Source organism: Rissa tridactyla, chromosome 2, assembly GCF_028500815.1.
Source record: "Rissa tridactyla isolate bRisTri1 chromosome 2, bRisTri1.patW.cur.20221130, whole genome shotgun sequence".
In the NCBI taxonomy this organism is placed as follows: domain Eukaryota; kingdom Metazoa; phylum Chordata; class Aves; order Charadriiformes; family Laridae; genus Rissa; species Rissa tridactyla.
The window spans coordinates 36,319,804-36,339,532 of record NC_071467.1 but is presented as its reverse complement, the minus strand read 5'-3'; the positions used below and the strand labels follow the sequence as shown (position 1 = coordinate 36,339,532).

The 19,729-nt window shown below is 40.3% G+C and overlaps 1 protein-coding gene across 25 annotated transcripts in view; it reads right to left on the bottom strand.

Moving 5' to 3' along the window:
- The window catches only part of EYA1 (EYA transcriptional coactivator and phosphatase 1), a 169,855-nt gene that overhangs the window by 75,470 nt on the left and 74,656 nt on the right, over positions 1 to 19,729 (bottom strand). For 9 of the 25 annotated variants that reach the window (XM_054191941.1, XM_054191944.1, XM_054191943.1 and 6 more), the window contains 3 exons: positions 10,784 to 10,833; positions 9,184 to 9,311; positions 7,266 to 7,328 (listed from right to left, as the gene is read on the bottom strand). In XM_054191941.1, coding sequence (XP_054047916.1) covers positions 7,266 to 7,328; positions 9,184 to 9,311; positions 10,784 to 10,833 — 241 coding nt within the window. The other 16 variants (XM_054191950.1, XM_054191948.1, XM_054191952.1 and 13 more) reach the window with 10 other exon arrangements.

The window sequence follows — 19,729 nt, the reverse complement described above, 5'->3', positions numbered from 1 at the left end:
AAACAACACAATAGAATAACAGAAAAAATAGGAGTAGTAGATAATAACACACATGCTAACTCTGAGAAAAGCACAAAAATTCTGAGATAGCATAACTGCAGATCCAACATTATATCAATTGTGAAGATATCTCTTCTTAAGACACTCAGAGATTGCAGGGGCCCTCTTTTGTCAGCCATATTACAAAAGGTGGTTAAAAGTTACTTACGTGGCCATTTCTGAACTCCACTGAGAAAGAGAACTTCAGACCAGAACCCACAAGTTTATGAGGTTCATTTGCCAAGTAACAACTTTCTGAGCTCACAGCTTGTCATGCAGTCACTGGTGTATAGAGCAGAAAAAAGAGCGCTCTGAGGAATGAGATGCTGGCAGTTTTAAATATGGATTTAGAGACCTAACATTTGGCCATTCCTGACACAGAAGTCATACGAATACATCATAAAGATCGCACCTTCAGTCATGCAAGAAGTAAGGTTTTTAAATATATTTTTAAAATTACTTTGATTATCTAAAATACATATAAGGCTTGCTTTACTGAACTAGTCTTTTTTAACAGCTATGCCATATGCATTAAGCCAAATATGCTTTATTTATTAAATTGGTTTTAATTTTGCTGTTTTAAGACTAAATTAATACTATAATGTTATATTCTTTGTATTATACAAATAAGGGGGCGAAACGAAATCATTCCTGGCTGACAGCTCTCAGTGTTCACGGGGCACAAAGAGTCTCAACAAAATAAGCGAGGCTGTTAGTTTGTTTATAGACATACCTATAAATACGATCTCTAGCCCTGCTTTGGTTTGTCTCTTGGTGAAATCTTCAAATAATGTTAGCAGTTAAACACCGGCTAGATATCTGGTTTAGTGCTGGTTTTGGCAGTGTTACGTTGATGGTTGGAATCAATGATCTAAAAGGTCCCTTCCAACCTAGACAATTCTATAATTTTATGATTAAATATTTTATGTTTCCATTACCATTCATACACTGTTTTGCTTGATACTATACTCTTTCTGTACCCACTAGAAGCCCAAAGCTCACCTGGAAGCTCAAAGGTAACTGTCACTAACAACAGGACAAAAATTCTACCTTGAATCTCAGAGTTGATGATATTTTGAAGATGTTCCTGCTCATTGCAGAGGGCTTGGTCTAGATGACCTTTAAAGGTCCCTTCCAACCCAACACATTCTATGATTATATGATTTTCCATTATTTTATTGAAACTCTCCTCTGTTTTTACTGAAGAATCCTGCAATTATAAAAGGTTACTAAAGGCTACAGGTTACTTATAAACAGATTACTCACTTATGCTAATTCCTATCCAGGACATTATTTCTTTTATCACAGACTATCAATTCATCAGCTCCTGACCATGACGCCTGATAAACTTACTTGCTTCTGCTTCTCAAAGCAGAGGACTCTTCCTGAATCTCATTGTCTGGAAATTACCAGAAGGTAATTACTACAAGGTAATTTCCAGACTAAATTTATGTTTAGTTTTCAAAGAAAGTCCCTGCTCAAAGCAGCACATTCTAGTTCAAGCCCAGACTGTTTCCGGCTCTCCCCTCCTCTGATGAGAGAAGGCTTCAAAACTTCTGCAGTATTTGGGCTGCAGATAGCACCCAGCCTTCCCTGCACACATGGCTCCCCCAAGACCCTCATCTTCCTCTTACATTATGCATTACAACTGAAAGAGCTTTAACTTCATTGTAGCTGCTCATCTAGCAGTAAAAACCTTAAATTTACAAAGAAATGGCATCATCGCTACAGTGCAAAATCAGAAAAATTCAAAACCATCTGGATGGAGTCAAGTTTTGATAGTATTTGTAGCTGCTAATCAAGATTTAACCTGGATATTGATCTAAGAAGTACAGTCATGGGTTAAAATAGTCTTATTCACTGCAGTTAGGAGACACGAATATCTGAGTCAAACTAATGTTCTTACCCCTTCACATTCACTTGTCAATTTAAACCGAATGATTGTATCTTTCCTGTCCAGAGGCAGCGTATATCCAGAGACAATCCTTTAAGAGGCCTTATTACCTATTTCCTTTTTTATTTTTTGCCTTCATAAATCCTCAATTGGGAATCTGACCATGGCAACTCCCCTGCACGCGTTTAACAGTTTGCACATAGTCCATCTAAAATATCCATACTCTTTAACCAAAGCCAGAGAGAACAGCTACACAATGTCAGAGCCCCAGCCATTGATAGCAAAGAAGGTTGTCTTCAGCTGCCTTCTGGGAAGACGGAGGGCTTCAAGTGAATGGAGAGTATCGTGGATAAGTCAAGCCCACTCTGCCATTTGGGTGTACAAGACGCAAGACTGAGACATGAAGACAGAGGCAGAATGACAAAGCAGGTGGGACCTTTCATAAATGGGAAATAATACCACTTTTGGCCAGGGTCTGAAGTCCAGGACCGCCAGACTTAAAGCTAAATTCACATGGACAAAGAGGGACAGTGCCAGCTCGCATTCCTCTCCACCCAGCAGCAGCAAACTCCCCATCCTGTCTTATCAAACTAGGTGGAACAGGTACTTCCCTCACCAACCAGGGGTCAGATAACACAGCTAACCCTGAAGTGTCACCCAGTTTCATGCTTTTTCATCTACCTGTGACAAGCAAAACCCCTCAGAAGATTACAAGATGCAAATGCAAGTGCTAAATCATCAAGTCACAAGTCTCTGAAGTTGCTAAGGCTCTTCAAATATCACCCTACTGTCTATTAAGGTGTGAGCTTAGACTGAGATGCTCTACTCCTGTTCCCTAGAGTTTCTGCTGGTGCACACCAACAGCAGGGCTGTATTTCCTTCTCATCTGTGTTACTGGACAGGCGGGTGATATTTCTATTTTATGCTGGGCAATCATGCGATTGCACACATGAAGATCGTGGTAACAGGCTGGTCCCACTGGAGAGACACCGCACCTAGTGCAACGTGTTGCAGTTACAGTTTTCGATGATGGAGTGAATATCTTCACAGGTGGAACAGGTTGCCCAGAGAGGTGGTGGACGCCCCATCCCTCGAGACATTCAAGGCCAGGCTTGATGAGGCTCTGAGCAACCTGATCTAGTTAAAGATGTCCCTGCTTACTGCAGGGGGGTCGGACTAGATGATCTCTAAGGGTCCCTTCCAACCCAACACATTCTATGATTCTATGATTCCACGATTCTTGACATCCCGCAGCCTGTGCAAAGCCACCGTGCCAGCAGGGCTCTGGGACCCTCAGACACACTCAGAGGGTGCTCTCACATCATCACGCTCCATCCACAGTCTGAAACAGCATGTGCTGTGAACACATTTAAGAGAAGCTTGCAAAAATAAATAATATTAAAATAATGGGGCTTCCAAGATGTTCCATTCTTCTTCTTTTTTTTTTTTTTTTTTTTTAAGTCATTTGTCATTTGGAGTCTTTTCTTTCCCTCAAATGTCTGTGGGAACCAGTATTGCTATTAACTTTTTGCTTAAATGAGGTCCTTTCTTTCAGGAAAATTTCATGGGGGAAAATGAATTGGTGAAGTTTTCACAAAGCTTGCACATACATACAGAAAAGACAATAAATATATAAATATTTATTAGCCAGTCTCCTCCTCAAGACCTTGCAACAGGAGCTGCTGGACTGAGCCAACAGAGAAGTAGACAAGTTACTTCACTGGCCAAAAACCTATAAAAGAGGAATAATAGAGCATTATGCTACATGTGCTCGGAACAGACGGAAGGACTCGTGGGGAAACAGGAGAATAAAAGCACAGATAAGACAAAGAGTTTGGAAGGAAGACAATGTAATACAGCAAGAAGAAAAAGGTAAAGAGCAGGGAAGAAAAGATAGTCCAAGTCAGCCCCTTGCCTTCACATAAATGGGTGGTGATGTGTGTATCATTTTCATCCCCCAGAAGTGGCAGCAGGTTGAAGATTGTTACGAGCCCCTATGGACCCCCAGGTTGCTTGTGCCAGTCTGGGGCCTGGCACCACTGCAGTCTTTGCCTCTGGACACACAACTGTCCTTTTGCACTCTTCTGGAATGAGTAAAGAAGTTAGCATCAATAGTTCTTGATACTAACACCCTACTAAAATGCAAATATTAGATTTACCTTTAGTGCGCTATGATTTCTGGATGTCTAAATATGGAGGTATCCCTGTATCAATTACAAGTTTCATACCATCAAGCTCTTCCTCACAAACACAAGTCTAGAAACTTCAGCATACATAATTGGCAGAAACTCCAGCAATGAGCAATTGAAAGGTACCAGAACACAGACGTCTCCCAAAGGAGGATCATTTTGTCTGCTTGCTATCAGCTACCACAACTTTCCACCTCAAAGTACACAAAATTATGAATAACTATAAAAAAATATGAATAACATACAATATTAAAAATCATTCACTGGCGATGTGCAGGCTTGACTGCAATACTGAAATACTATTTTGAGTGCTACAAAGTGTTGTTAGAATTACAACAAATACTTAACATATAATTTACTTACAGAAATCTACATCATGTGCCATAACAATGACCAGCTCATACCTTCGCTATGGATTTCAACATCTTACTCCACCATTACTTCAGAAAACACTGGAAAACATTTCTTTCTCCATTCTATAATATTGCAACTTGACAGCAAACATACTCCACAGCCATGCCTTTTGAAACCCTGAAGATGGATTTACCTTCACCGGAGTTAAAACAACCTTTCTAATGGCTACCCATTATATAGTCACGTAGTGGGGAGCTTTGACTGCCTTTGTGCGGGATCTCATTCTCATGTTGCAGCAGGTACTTAAAGAGCAAGAGCCTTTTTTTTTTTCCCAAAAGAATTTTGATGTCCAACTCCCTTTGAAGCCTCCCTTCCTATGTATCTTTGAAAATCTGATCTTCAATTTGTTATCCGTTTTCCCTTCCCGCTTGATATGAAAATGCCTTCTCTTCTTCCTTCTGAACGCTCAAAAATGAGGGCAGAAACAGCTCCATGCTCCTAACGTGAATGAAGTGTAATTGCTTGGAAAACCATGGCTCCTTCTCCCAGTCTTCATCTATTCTTTTCCATTCCAGTTGCATAAAACATCATCATGATGGGCCACAGGCTTCTGTGTAATCCATCAGAACTGATTTACATTCTTTAGGTAAAAGTAAAGATCACTGCAGGCAGAAACTGGATGCAGTTATCTGCTATGGAAAACAGCTTTGCTACTCCTTTCAAATTTATTGATTACTCGCAGCCTTTCCCCTCTAAAGTATATCCACCAAAGTGGGCACTGCTGTTGGAATAGCCACTAGCTGTCTGATAAAACTTAACGAATGGCAATTTTATTAGCTTCTGTTGTTATTGTTTCTTTAACTCCTTCAGTATCAACCCACCACAGCAATTTGCTGACCAAGGAAGAGTAGAGATAAGGCACGACTATGAACATTTTGGTCCCTACTTCGATTCTCTTTTTTTTTTTTTTTTTTAACAGATTTTCTGTTAAAGGCAATTTATACAGGGCCAAACTTTTAATGGTGTCCAGTGTGTGCTCTTCCCTACAACAGAGGGTATTTTGCAGAAAAACTCTTAGAGAGATCACAGAAAACTCAGATACTGCAGTATTTATACCATCAGCTCCATCCTGGCATGCCAGAACTGATTTTTCTGAGTGTCTTTAGACAGGTATTTTAGTCTTACTCCTCTGCATTTGATCCTGGGAAATCTCTGACTGGTCAGGGTCTATAATTTCCTTGTTACTTCCCCATCACTGGTTTGAAGACCATGCTGCCTGGCCCAGACAAGAGGAATTAAAAACCCAAGCACCAGCAAAGTAAATACTTCTTATTAGCTATGATTTTTTTAAATCAAGATGTTAAGTAAATCCTACTTTCCCCTCACCATACATACATCCAGAGCTATGAAGACGGTCTCATGATCTGCAACAAACTTAAAAGAATAGCGTTTGTTCTACAGAAATCACTATGCTCTAAAAGGATCCCATCGAGGAACTGCTATCTGAGACAAAAAGTAGTAAATCAGACTTGTTTAAAAATGTTTAGATAGAAGCAAATAAAAACCGGTCACCCAAAACTCCCTGAATTTCTTTGGCTGCGGTCCTCGGCCAGCACTACCTGGTTAGTTCTGCACTACAGTCATTTTGCTCTACTAAAGTGAAATTAAACACACAAAGAGTTATTATATCAAAGCTGCACACAGAGATTAAACTCAGACTCAATCACCCAACTAAATCTCCATTCAGTGCTTTGAAAATTTACCACTAAGTGTGAAGCTAAAAATATTAGCTGATAACTGTGAGCTATCTTCCAACCACATCCTCTTGTAGAACAACATCAATAAGAGACAAGTCTGAAAATGTGCCTTAGAGGAATTAATAAACATTTGTTTGAAACAGGGCCATTTCACTTTGGGACAGGGTTGGGGGTTTTTTTCTTCTTCTTTTTTTTTTTTTTTTTTTTTTTTCCCCTCCCCCTCATCTAGCGAACATATCCTGAACTTCAGGGTATGGAAACTTGCCTAAACCACACCCATAGTCAAATCAAATTTAACATATCTTTACAAGATATTTATAACATGCAAATACCTGGAGGCCCTGTTTCTCGTTCACATGAAGGTCCCTTACGCCAGAAAAGAAGGGCTCTTTCATGTTAGTGAGAATGAGCGCATAGTAGATTAGACGTCGGTTTCACATATTATATTTAACATGTGAAGCTTCTGCAACCCACATCGCCACTCCGCGTGCAACAAGCAAAGCAAACCACACTGCAGCACTTCAAGAAAGGTCTTTGGCAAGCCCTTACGACTGCATCCTTACAGTCTGCCACTTGTGTCTCAGCAGGATTCTGCTTCAAGAATCTCAGAACAAATAATTTTACTTCACCTTTTCATGAAAAAAAAAAATAAGACACCCTTGCTTCATTCACTCTGTTTTTCCTTAAGCCGGTTTAGCAGCTCAAGGAACCCAAAACAACCATTTTTTCAAGATAAAACAGATGAAGAGCAAAAATTCCACCTTCATATACTTAGGCATCTGCTTCGCTCACCAATTTTGTCTCTTGGCACACATCTAATTCAGAAATAACTTATCCAATTATTTTTCTGTCTCAAACTTTTCCTTATTTGCCACTTAAGAGCAATCAGAGACAGGGATTTTCAATTTAGGAGGTTTTTTAGACCAGAATCGCCAAGCACAAGCTATTTCTCGGGACGCTTTCATGGACAAGATCTGAAAAAACGCATGCTTGAGCGCCCACGCCTGCTGCACCCACTGCAGCCACCCAAACCTGCGGGGGTCTGTGCGCTAGGGCTTAGCAACCAGTCTGCAGTGCTGAGGAGGGTCATGTCACCTGAGGGGAAAATTGCAGAGAAAAGCAAAGCGTTGGGCTCCGGCTCAGAAGGTAAACGTGTATCGCAAGTTAGAGCTTTCTGGGTAGAATTCCCCCAGAACTAATAAGCCTGAGCTTTTTAATTCTAACATCAAATAAATAAATTATCATGGTTTAATCTACTCTCTTCGATAAACTCTGATACCTACTGAGAAACAGGGATATTATTTCCAAAATTATTTGCTACCTGAGGTCAGTCCATGAGTAGATACGATATACAGCTAATTTCCTGACAAAGTGATATTAAGCACCCGATTTTCCAGCGTGTGTGCCTGCACACAACTACCGAGAACAAAACGTCGAGCCAGATGGTGAGTGTCTTTCAGTCTTTCAAGGAACATTCCCTATTTTTATGCTACTAAAGAACCTTCCAGTTCCATAGAAGTTACAAAAGCTGGTGAAGTTTACAGCAAAGGCTTTCGCAGGCAAAAGGAATTTTAATTTGAAAGGGTTGAGCAATTTTATCCTGTACCAAAACTGGTACCTGACGTATGTTATAAAATAACATAATACCTGACAATATGTTATAAAAATACAATAATATACTTGTGTATTAAAAAGGAAGAAGACTCATCTGTGGACGTGAAATATTTTTCTGCTTAAACTACATTAACACATTAAGCACTTTATTTATTCTTTTAAAAGCTGCTTTTTTTCTTTAGCATGTGGCTTAATATTTGATTGCAGCAATACTTATACAGCAATAGCAAAAAGTAAATTATACACAACTCTGGCACAAACGCCTGTTAATCTGATAACCCATAAACCCTCCCCACTACAGAGGACTCCAATTAGAATGAATAACAGAAATGTTTGGGGAATTGCGGGGGGACGACATCTGTTTGATTGACATGTGCCTTTCCTGGAAGAATGCAACGCACGTCCATAATCCTAAACAGTCTGACAGCACTAGTATGACCCAATTCTTCAGAAAAAAAAGGCATACCTTTGCTACAACAGTTGTTTAACTATACGTTTATATGGAAAAGTAATATTTGAAGCTGTGTGACTCTCTTTTCTCATAATGCATTAAAATATCTGTTCACATAGCTAGCCAAATGTCATGTATGATCTTTCCTATTGTTGCCGTAAAAACGTTGCAGGAACGAGTATCTTTCGCTGCTTATTATATAAACCGTTCTGTGTTTCATTATATGTATTATTATATGTATCGTATATGTATTATATTACCGGCAAAGCCGTTAGGTTGTTCTGCTGTTAGTACTCTACTGAGAACAAACATAACTTATCAACTGCCTGACTGCTTCTTGAAAAATAGGTATCAGTTTACCCCATTGAATTACTACACCTGTTTGAATTTTGGCCACTCCATCAGAGCAGCAAGCTAGCCCGAGGAAATTTCGACACTTAGTTTTATTAGCCTACTTGACGAAACTTTCATAGCCTTAGGAGCTTGCAAAAAGTGAGAACATAAGAAATACCAAAATAGTGGAAAAGACTGAAAGACTGCAGTTTGTAGTACGACAATTGTAAAAACCTCCTTTTTTTCTCATCGCTAACCTACCCTTTCGGGGGTTTTTTAATATTTTTTTTTCTAAGCCCTGCGTATACTACCTGCTCAGTCCAGTCAAACTTCACGAAAGGAACATAAACCTGGAATGAAAGCTATTGCTGAAACTCGATAATAGTGACTACTGATAAACATTGACCATCGGCTCTATACACCATATTACAAAAACACGTAACACCTAAAATAGTAAAACATTTTCTCTGTACGGCTTACTGACTGCAAGAACACCAATGCAACAAGGAGAAAAAAACAAACTATGAAAGACTGAAAAAAATGGCGGCTCACCTTCTGTGCCATTGGGTGTCATGGAATTATTATTTATATGGGAGTTATCAAGTTTTGGACCACTGGGGGATTCACTACTACCACTTAGTCGGCTGTGTGGGCTGGCTAGATCCTGCATTTCCATAGACCTGAAAACAAGATGCAACTAGTTTTAGTGACATATTCACCATGGATTACAGAGGAATTACCTATATTATACACCTGTGTCTATCACCGAGACACAGCCCGCTATTAATCAACCTCCCGAAAACAGTAAAAAATGAACAGCTTCTGCAAACTTGATATTTTCTAGTGCTAAACTCATTTTGTAGCCCCCCACACGACTGACCAGCTACCGTAATTATTTTTGGAGCTTCTAACAGAATAAAATTTAGATACGGAGTACTGCACTTTAAACATCGCTGTCACATAGTATTTTTAGATAAGTACAAAGACGGAATCACCGATACACGCAGACATATATTCTCTTAACAACAAATTAACACTCTGCTTTTTCAAGATTTACCACTCAGTGGCAATATAAATGGGCCTCCAAACCAAATAAAACACTTGAAGCAATTGTGGAAACCTATCATCTACTGACAGGGAATGAGATATTCCTGATGTATGTGTTTACTCTGGCAAACTACTTAATTGTTCCTCTGTTTCCGTTGAAACAAATGCAGCATTAAAACATTATTATGTCTGCTCACTTGTTTGCTTTGCGGATTACATAAAGCGTGCCCAATTGAAAAGGGATCTGACCACCATACAGTGAATCCATACAGGCGTTAGTGTGCCTTAGCGCTCTGCTCTGTCTCCGCAGCTGTCGCTTCGCCAAAATAAGAGGAGAGCAATTCCGATTCAAAGGAAAAATTAAGCATTCATACAGCACGCAAGCAAATAAATATTTCCTATTTGTGTTTTTAATAGCCTTATACAAAAAGGCCCACAGCCACCGCCACTGCGATACACCCCTTGGTTTACGCTGGGGAAGCTTATGATTGAAGAGCCCTATGCTTCTGTTTCTTTATACCTAAAAACGTTGATGATGTTATTTGATGTACTCAGTCTAAGTAATTGCTCCCAGTAGAAATTTCAGAGGTTACTGCGCCTCCAAGGCATCCGAACCAGCAATCTTTCTGCTTAAAAGAAATGCTTAGGCTCTTTTAAAGACTATTAAAATTATAAAAAAGATTCCTCCCACAGTAATGGTATAAATATCCTTAAGCGCTACGCGTCATTTCAACTATGAAGTTTTCACGTTTTAACTGAGATTTTAGCACAGGTTCTAAACACAAATCCTTCATTTTAGATTTCAAACCTAAACCAATCTACACGTAAGAAAGATGATATCGCACTGAGTTTGAAAAGCCAGCATCTAATATAAAATTGAACGCTATAGTGAAAAAGTGTACGTGCTCGTGGTTTACAGACTCGGTTGCACGCACGTAAAAGCAACGCTCCAGCACTTACTCATCTGCTTAATGCAGAAAACAGGAATAAATATTTGCTTATCACCTGAAGTAAAAAAAAAAACAAAACAAAACAAAAAAAAAAACAAGAAAAGAAAAGAAGAAAAGGTTTGCAGAAAAATAGCAATTTTCAACAAAATCCTTACCTGCAGCTTGAGGAAACAGCAACATCTGAACTGGTTTGGGGCTTCTGCACCTGTAAACCAGGGAAACAAACAGAAGCCTCTATTACTCTGCTTTACTACGAGGCCTTAATTTAAAGAAAGTATATCACCGCGGATGACAATTCTGTCCTTTAAACCCAAAAGGAGAGGAGGAGGGCGCGGTGCCCGTGAAAGGCATATTGTCTTTAAATTGAAGGCTCAACTGTTGTTTCCCCGGCAGGTCTCTCTCCCTCCTCCCTGCGCCGGGGGACGGCGGCCAAGTGACGGGATAGTGATTCATCAGGGGCCCGTGACAGCTGCAGAGGGGCTCACTCCTCCCACGGCACGGCACGGCACGGAGAAGGTAACCCCGGCACGGGCAGTGGGAGCCGCTCCAGCCCCAAGCCCCCCATCGAGCATCCTGCAGCCCTCTCCCCTCTCCTTATCGCTGGCCGGGTTATCTCTCCCTCCCAGCCCCTTAACTCTTGACAGCTTCTTGCCCTCGTCGCCTTGGCTCTCCTCTGCCTCCGCTCTTCACCATCCTTCCTCCGCGCCTGGGCAGTGGGGAACCCACAAGCCAGCTCACCCCAAAGGCAAAGCAAGACGGAGAGGCTGAGGTTATTTTTTTTTTTTTTTTGGCGGGGGGACGGATGGGGGGACACAACCTATGGTAAAGATCTTCAATCTGTGACCAACAGTATTACACAAGCCCATCTCCAACCGGGGTGAATTAAAATAAAAACCCCGCACGTTATTGCACAAGGTCTTACTCGTAAAAATTCCAGTCGCTAATGAGATTTCTGATAAAATGGCTTAAAAGAACACTTCTGGCTAAATAAATAGGAGGAAGCTGTAGCATTTACCGCTGAGGTCACTCATCAAAAACAGGAATCTGGTTCCACTGGGAAGCCCAGCAATAATTTTCCAGTTAAATAAAACAACTCCTTTTATAACTCAGGTGAGCAATAGATTTTCATACCCTATTAGAAAAACACCGTTGCTTTGCTAACAGATCTCTGTAGCCAGCAATGATTGTCAGCAGGTGATAAAACCTCAGGTGAAGATACGCCGCTAGACACTGTTAGCTTAAAGGCACACAAAAGCTTCTCCTGGTAAGGTATATATCCTCTTAACGTCTGCACTGAGAATCCTTCATGTGCATTTCCATTCAACCTGAACTGACATCTCTTAAATGATCACACAGCAAAGACAAGAGAGATGAGGCATTTTAAGTGCCATAAAAATCATCCAAGCAAATCCTACTTATGTGTCTGCAGGGTTTGGGGTTTTTTTTTGTTATTTTTAATCACAGACAGAATTACTACTAGCAAGAGTAAACAACTGCTAGGGGCAGCCAGGCAATGCAGAACATTACAAATGATGTCAAGAAGCATGCAATAATGCACGCTGTAAAACATCAATCTTTTTATAACCGGGTATTTGAAGTAAGGCATAACGTGCTTTTCAATACATCGTCGCATGCCAAATTAAACTGCATGAGCAGATACATTCAGAAGTGCTCATTTTGTTTTAAAGATTTTTTTTTCAGTTCTTTACCCCAGAAACTGCAGCAGAGTGCCTTAGGATATGTTTCTGCTGCTACTTCTAAACACCTGGAAAAAATTATAGGTGAGAACTAAGTTTGCTTACAGAGCTATCTTCGCTCCCTCTTGCACAGGATCCTTAAAAACATATCTTTTATAATAGGAAAAACTTCCTTTTTCAAATAGATGCTTTAACTAACTGGTATTTTCCGAAGTGCCCTACAGTATTATTCATACTTCACTGAACTCTAAAATACAATTAATCCTCACTATTTTATTTGCCCAAAATAAAAAAATAATAACTTCCGTACACTTACAAATATATACATATACGTGCACGTGTGTGTATAGCGAGAGAGATTTCATTTAAGGCTTCATGGGAGAGGGCCAAAAAAAAATAATCCAGTTCATTCAAAGTGAATTAAATATATACCCTATATGTCCTCTAACACTCTATGATTTGTGAAAGTTCATATCCACAATCTTCATTTTCATTAGACATACTTTAGATATATTCCTTTGTGTCTCAAGGATTATTTAAACCATGTGTTGCACGTTACCATATTTAAAAATGACTCTTTAATCAAAATAACTTTAAAACAACTAATCCTCACTTAGGCTGGTCAGCTGAATCCACAGAGTGGTCCAGGAAAAATAAATCTACTCTCAAGAATGCGAATGCAGACAACAATTAGACACAGATGTGAGTGAAATTAGTTACAGTTTACAAAATGCTACACTTCACATGCTTTCAGTTTTTTATGTGTAGTACAAAATTACAACGTAGTAAGGAACCACACTTATGACGACCGGTTCATAGAATAAAAACATTTCTGGGTGGCGTGTGCTTGCTCTCATACATTCTCCCATTTTGCCAACACATTTCTGGATAATTGAAGTTCTGCAACATAACTCACATATCAAACAAAAAGTGGGGACAAAAAGAAATGCAATGGCCTTACCCGGCCAGCCAAAAGGGCACATTAAAAAAAAAAAAATCAAAAAGAGAAAAAAGGAGCTGTCACTCACCCTTCGTACTCTGCGCTCCGCTTAAACTAAAAATGCCTTGTATGATAAATGACATAGATAGTCTCCTCTGTACCTCAAAAACATTACTGTGTATAATTTGATTGTTGTAAGTAATGTTCACATCTTTCCCCTTAATATGGATTGCAGATCTGGGCACTATACAGTACATGGTGAGAAAAAAAAATGACAATGATAGCAAAGCTACTTAAAATTCATCCATTTAAGAATCTTAAATCAGTAACATCAAATTCTGATTAGTTAATGAGGTCTTTTAAGTTTGCCTTTTTTCTAATTAAATTTATAATTCTTCACAGATGTAGGTTTTGTTGATGTTCAATTTGTCTCTCTCATTTTGTTAAACCTCACATAGTGCTCCACCAATCCATTGAATAGCCACATTAAATCTGTTAATACCATGCTCTTCAACCCCAGAAATTATTTCCAGAAGGCAAACTTGCTTTGAGAGATCATCAAACAAGACTTAAGGTACACATTTTATCACATTTTCCCTACCACAGAGCTCAGGATGCGGAGGAAAATTCATGACTTTTGCACTGTTTATTATACTTTGCTAAATTACAAATCAAAAGCATCTGACAGAAGATCATGTATGAAGCCAAAAAGTTAATAATGTTCTGTGAAAAGTAAACTGTAAATGGGAAGGGATTCTAAATTTCAGCAGCACAGAGAAAATAAAATGTAGGTACTTGTCTAAATTACAGGTTTTCCACAGTATTTTTGCTTGCTAGGAGCAATTTTTTTTTAAATGGCTATAATTCAAAACATTTTTCCAGCTGAAAAGAAATTTTCTATGTGAAAATAAGTTAACCCAGAAAACTATAGCCAGCACATGCGCTTTTTCTTAAAACAATTCTAGTTTAAAGAAGCAAATTTCAAAGACAATGGCAATTTTCAAATCAGTGTTCCTCTGTAGGAAAAAAAAAAAAAAATCTGTCATTTTTAGCAGGGGGTGGAGGGATGGAGAGAAGAGAACTTTCCCCCCAACAGCACTCTTTGCCTCCTTTAAAGCACTGTGCAATCAGTTATCTACAGGCGTAAGGGCTTCAACAGCCAAAATGTTATAAAACTAAAATGCAAATTGGCTACAAAAAGGCACCTCGCTGGCAACACATAAAACTTGGTAATACTTTCACTCCTCCAATAATCATATGGCTGGGCTCTAAGTGAGGAGGTAGACCATTTTCACTAGATACTCACATCAAAGACAAACTGCACTTATCAAACCAGAAGCAGGTAATTACGGTTATTTCATTTTTAATCACTAGTTTAAATTCTTCTAAAAGTGCCATCCTGCGTGCTCATTTCAATACGCTTATGAATGAAACATTTTGAAACCCCAACACTTTCTTCCCTTTAAGAGAGAAGTACTACAATGTGACAATGCTCCCATTATGACCAGCCATTTAAGAATGTCTTTCTGCTTCTCCAAGATTTTTTTGGCTCCCGAAAAATATTTCATACTTATTGCAATTCAAACAAAATGATTACTCATTCTTTTTCTTTTTTTTTTTTTTTTTTTTCCCCCCTCCGCTCTCCAAAGGCGAAGCGTGACTCAAGCCGCCTGTCACTGCGCAGAAGTGCTGAGAGGGGATGGCTGCTCATTTCCACACCCGACCAGGCCTTGGGAAAACTCCGACAGCAGTGAGGTGCTCGGATAAAGGCTGCCTGTCACCGGTTCATGAGCAACACGTAAAGCGCTGTGTGCATACGTGTTCACACGCATAAAAGTATAGGATGTGTATGCACACGTATATACTTACAGACACGTATACACACATTATTAATTTATTTTACACACCAAACCAGCAGTCTGCATCCCAGCAGATGCTTTGCGAACCCATCTCAGTATGGGATGGAAAATAAAAGATCCTTTATGCGTGGTATCTAACGTTAAAAACTTCCAGTGATGCACAACGCAGCATTTCCACTTTTTATCGTGAATTTCTCTCTGTGATCATTTTAAAATTTAAACAAATGGCATGAAATATACCATCCTCTTTTTTCTGAAAGCTTTTATCTCTTCTGCATGCCTCATTTTTAAATGTTTACTTACCAAAAAAAACCACAACACCAAAACCCAACCACCGTCTAAGAAACACTTTTAAATGCGCTAACACCTTTACTTTTCCAGAATAAACTTTTCACTGCAAAGGGCAGTCCTTCCTCTCCTTGGTGTTTGTCAAAAACACTGACAGAAATACATACTTGGGGATGTTTTGTGGGTCTCGGTGGCTCAAAAGCAAGATGTAAATTTAATGAGACTTCAAAAGGTCTTTAACTTCCTCGTTCTAAGATCATCGTTCTAAATAAGCCACCGAAAATGTCAATAAACATCAAATATTTCAGTTGTGGAGATGTTTATTCTGTCATCTTGAAAAGTTCTCCTGTGGGGATCTGTGTGTTTTCCTTGGTGTTCGGAAAACTTAAACACATTAAGCAAAAGGATTTCCTGCTTCAGAAAGCGCTGTCAAAATCTCTGTCAGGCATTCTTCCTTCCCATTTTTTTTTATTATTTTTCTCACGCTCTCATGTCTCTTTCGGAAAGGTCTACGGGTTTCTATACAAAATGCCTATTTTTTAACACATACACACCCCCCCTCCATTTAACATCTCACCATCACGTTATTCCTGTCTGCCGAACCATTAAGCGCTCTAGGAAATCCAACAGGAGAATCCCCCCCCCTCCAAAAAAAAAAAAAAAAACAAACCAAAACAAAACCAACCTGGCCGATCACAATAAACAGAACCGCCTCACATCTGCTTTGCGGGAAGCCTGCAAACCCCAGCCTGAAACCCGGCCAAAATTAACTGCTGCCCCTACCCATTTCTAATTACGCGCTGAGCTTTCCCCGGGACGGCAGAAAACTCCGCGCACCTTCCGTCCCCGCCGCTGCGGAACTCCGCGCTGCTCCGCAACCGCGCTATGGCAATCCCCACCCCCCCCTTTTTTTTTTTCTTTCCCCCCTTTCCCCCCCCCCCCCTTTCTTTTCCTGCCTTTTTCCTCCCCGTTTCGCTTCTCCCGCTGCCCCGCCGCTGTCAGCGGTCCGCCCCGCTACTCACGCTGCCGGGGCGCGCCGTCTCCGCGGCGCGCAGCCTCCGCGCCCGCGGGCTCAGAGCGCGGCGGCGGCGCCTCCCATGGCGCGGCGCGGTGCGGGGCGGTGCGGGGCGGCGGTGCGGGCGCGGTGCGGGGCGGAGGGGCGCGGAGCGGGGCCGCAGCGGGCAGACAAAGCCTCCAGCCCCGCCGCCTGTTTGCTCAGCCGTGTGGGTCTGCCCAGGCGCTGCCTGGGGGCACGCTGCCGCTCCGCGCCCTCTCTCCTCCTCTCTCCCCTTTTCCTCACTTTTTTTTTTTTTTCCCTTTTCCCCCCGCTTTTTTTTTTTTTTTCCCTTCTCCTCCTTTGGGTTTTGTTTTTGTTTTTGTAACGCAAACCGCAGCTATTCTCTCATCCCAACCTTATTGGTTTAAAAGCAACGACGGCTTTTAAATGAGGCTTGCGCGGTCTGAAAAAGGAGGCGGGGGGGGGGGGCGGAACGCAGCCGGGGCTGCCCTGCCGCCCTCCGCCCGGCTGCGCGGGGGATGCGCTGAACCGGCGCCGGAGTTGCGCGGGGGCTGCGCTCCCCTGGCAGGCGGTCTGCTTCCCCCCCCCCACCCTCCCCTCCTCCGCGCCCAGAGCCCCCTTTTTGCACCTTCGGATCAAGTCGCGAATCCCCTCGGGTCCCTTCCTCATTAAAAAAGTTTTAATTGTTGCGGAGACGCGTCCCCCGCTTAGCGAGCCGGGTTTAAACAAAAGCCGTGCTAATAGAATAACTGGAATTAAACCAACGTTATATCAATGAGAGAAGCTAAATAAGGATACTCACAGAGGCTCTTAAGCATACAACCAGCATGCACGTCCGGACATGCCGTTTTGATTGGATATGTAACAGATTTGTTCTCAAATATCTGAGATTCTTGCAACCTTGTAAAGAAAGGGTCTGCTAAAACTATTTAAGCCAGCCTTCTCCAATTTAAAGGTATTTATTAAATAAAGTACCTGGAACTTTTTAAATGCTTCCAACCATGCAGATACGTGAAAAACCTGTACTTTTAAAAACAACCATAAATATAATCAAATTTGTATTTTAAATTACTGCTACTCGACCTACTAAATTTTTAAAATTTAAAACCGTGTAAAGGCCTTTTCCGTAGACCTTACAAATATTTCCGAAGCAGAAAGAGACGGCTGCAAAGAGTTAAATTTGTGCATTAAGTAACAGTAACTCTTTAAAGCTTAGCTTTTACCAATCAATAAGTAATTAAATAATTTAATTAGTAAGCCATTAAACTGAAATGGGTTTATGATACATTTCTATTACAGCACTTTCGGTTGCTCGTAATTCAAAAAAACTCTTTTAAAAATGTATACATTATGTTAAAAAACATTGTAACGTACTCAATAACTAAATTTGACCAGGGTTCTCCAGATCATTTCCACTTTGTAGGCAGTATATTTCAATTCATGTAACACTTATTTTTCTACACTTTTTCAGTACACGTAATCCAAATATGATGAGGAAAACAGCATCATGATTTGCAGTACCAAAAAAAGAAGTCTTAATACTATGCCAGGTCTACAGTACTAAATAAAAAAAAAAAACCAACAACTTTATACTGTATAAATAGATTCCAACAGAACTTTTTTTTTTTCTTTACAAAAATCTGTGGTTATTCACTGCTAAGATATCCTTACCTTCAATTAACTAATCTGTGAATGAAAGCAATACTTCTAGAGGAGAAATGTCTTCTGGCTACTACATCCCAGTAAGCGAGACATTATTTTGTAGCAAGTACATTGGGAATACTTCGGGAAAGCAGATCAGTTTGCAAAGCTACAAGTCAACCTCGAGGCTGGAAAGGCACCTAGGATTTCATTTTGTTTAGCGGAGAAAAGGGATGTCGGGACGGTCACACACCATATATGGGAACCCAGGTCAAAATAAGCAGCTTTCGATTGGGCCCGTCTGCGTCGCCAGCACAAACACAATCCCTTCACTTCTTTATATTCACAAACCGCATCTCGTGCCAAGACAACTATTTATGATGGTCTATATTAAACTGTGAAAGAACTACAAATTACTTATTATGGAGACATGCAGTTTTGTCAGGTAAAACTCACCAAAACCAGGAAATACAAGGCTATGCCATCGTTCCGAACTATGTGCTTTTCGGAACAGCCACGATCCTCTGGAAAATGCTTACCACTGAAGTCTTTACCAGTGTTAATAAAATCATTTTTAAAAAACCCCACTGAAGCCTATATAGAGTTAAAAACACATGTCTTGCTTCACTGTCTCTAGGAGCTTCATCTATTAGATGAAAAAGATCAGGCACATACTTTTAGGAAGAGAAGCTCATTTTTTTCTGTGGAAAAACCTCTCAAAAACGCCATATTGTTGTTGTGAGGTACCATCTGAGACTGGAAAATGTAACTCAAAAGCCTCTCTCAAAAATAGTGATACTTAAACAATGCTATGGAAATGAAAAAATGATTTAAAAAAAATATGACTGCAACTACCAGTGATGCGTGTGAATTTTTGCATAAATCTACTTCATTCCATATTTGAAAAAAACTCAAATAGCACAAACCCTACCATTCTGTGATTCTGTGTGAAATATATGAATAAATTTTACTGTTTTGAATGTAAAGCTTACCGAAGCAGGTTTACTGTTGGTTAGAGTTTGTAGTCCCTAAAGGGAGTTTTGTCTAAGTAATAACTTCAGGAGTGTGCCCAGTCTCTGTATTTAATTAAACTAAGGCAGATCCCCCCCACACACATACAGAGCTTGATGATGTGATGATAAACACGGGATAAATTACACAGAGGCTAAGATGATCAGAAAAAGGGTGCTGACGATGCATTGCAAGAAAAGAATCGGCTTTGAATTTTTAATCTCTTCTGTAGTATGGCATGTAGGCAGTATGGGAACCGAAGCCACATAAATGATCTAGATGGGGGATATAAGATAAAGTGGGGTCCTCTGTGTTTATACAGCCATTAAACAGTGCCTTAAAGTTCTTTATCTGATGTCTGAAGATTGGACTTCAGATTAGTGCATATCATTACCCCACGGTATGGTCTAACCTATGAACTTATCCTACAGCTGATACCATGGACCAGATCCTCATTCGCTTTCAGCGAGTGCAGTTTTTTTTTTTTATTTCAATAGCTAATCTAATTATGCCAGCTGAGCATTGCACCTATTTGAAACCTATTTGAAAGAGGTTCGTTTACTTGGCTTTTTCGTGTTGTTCTCCCAACTAACGGCGTACCGAATCAGTGCAGGCTGGGTTGTTGATCACTGGCACCCAACATCAAT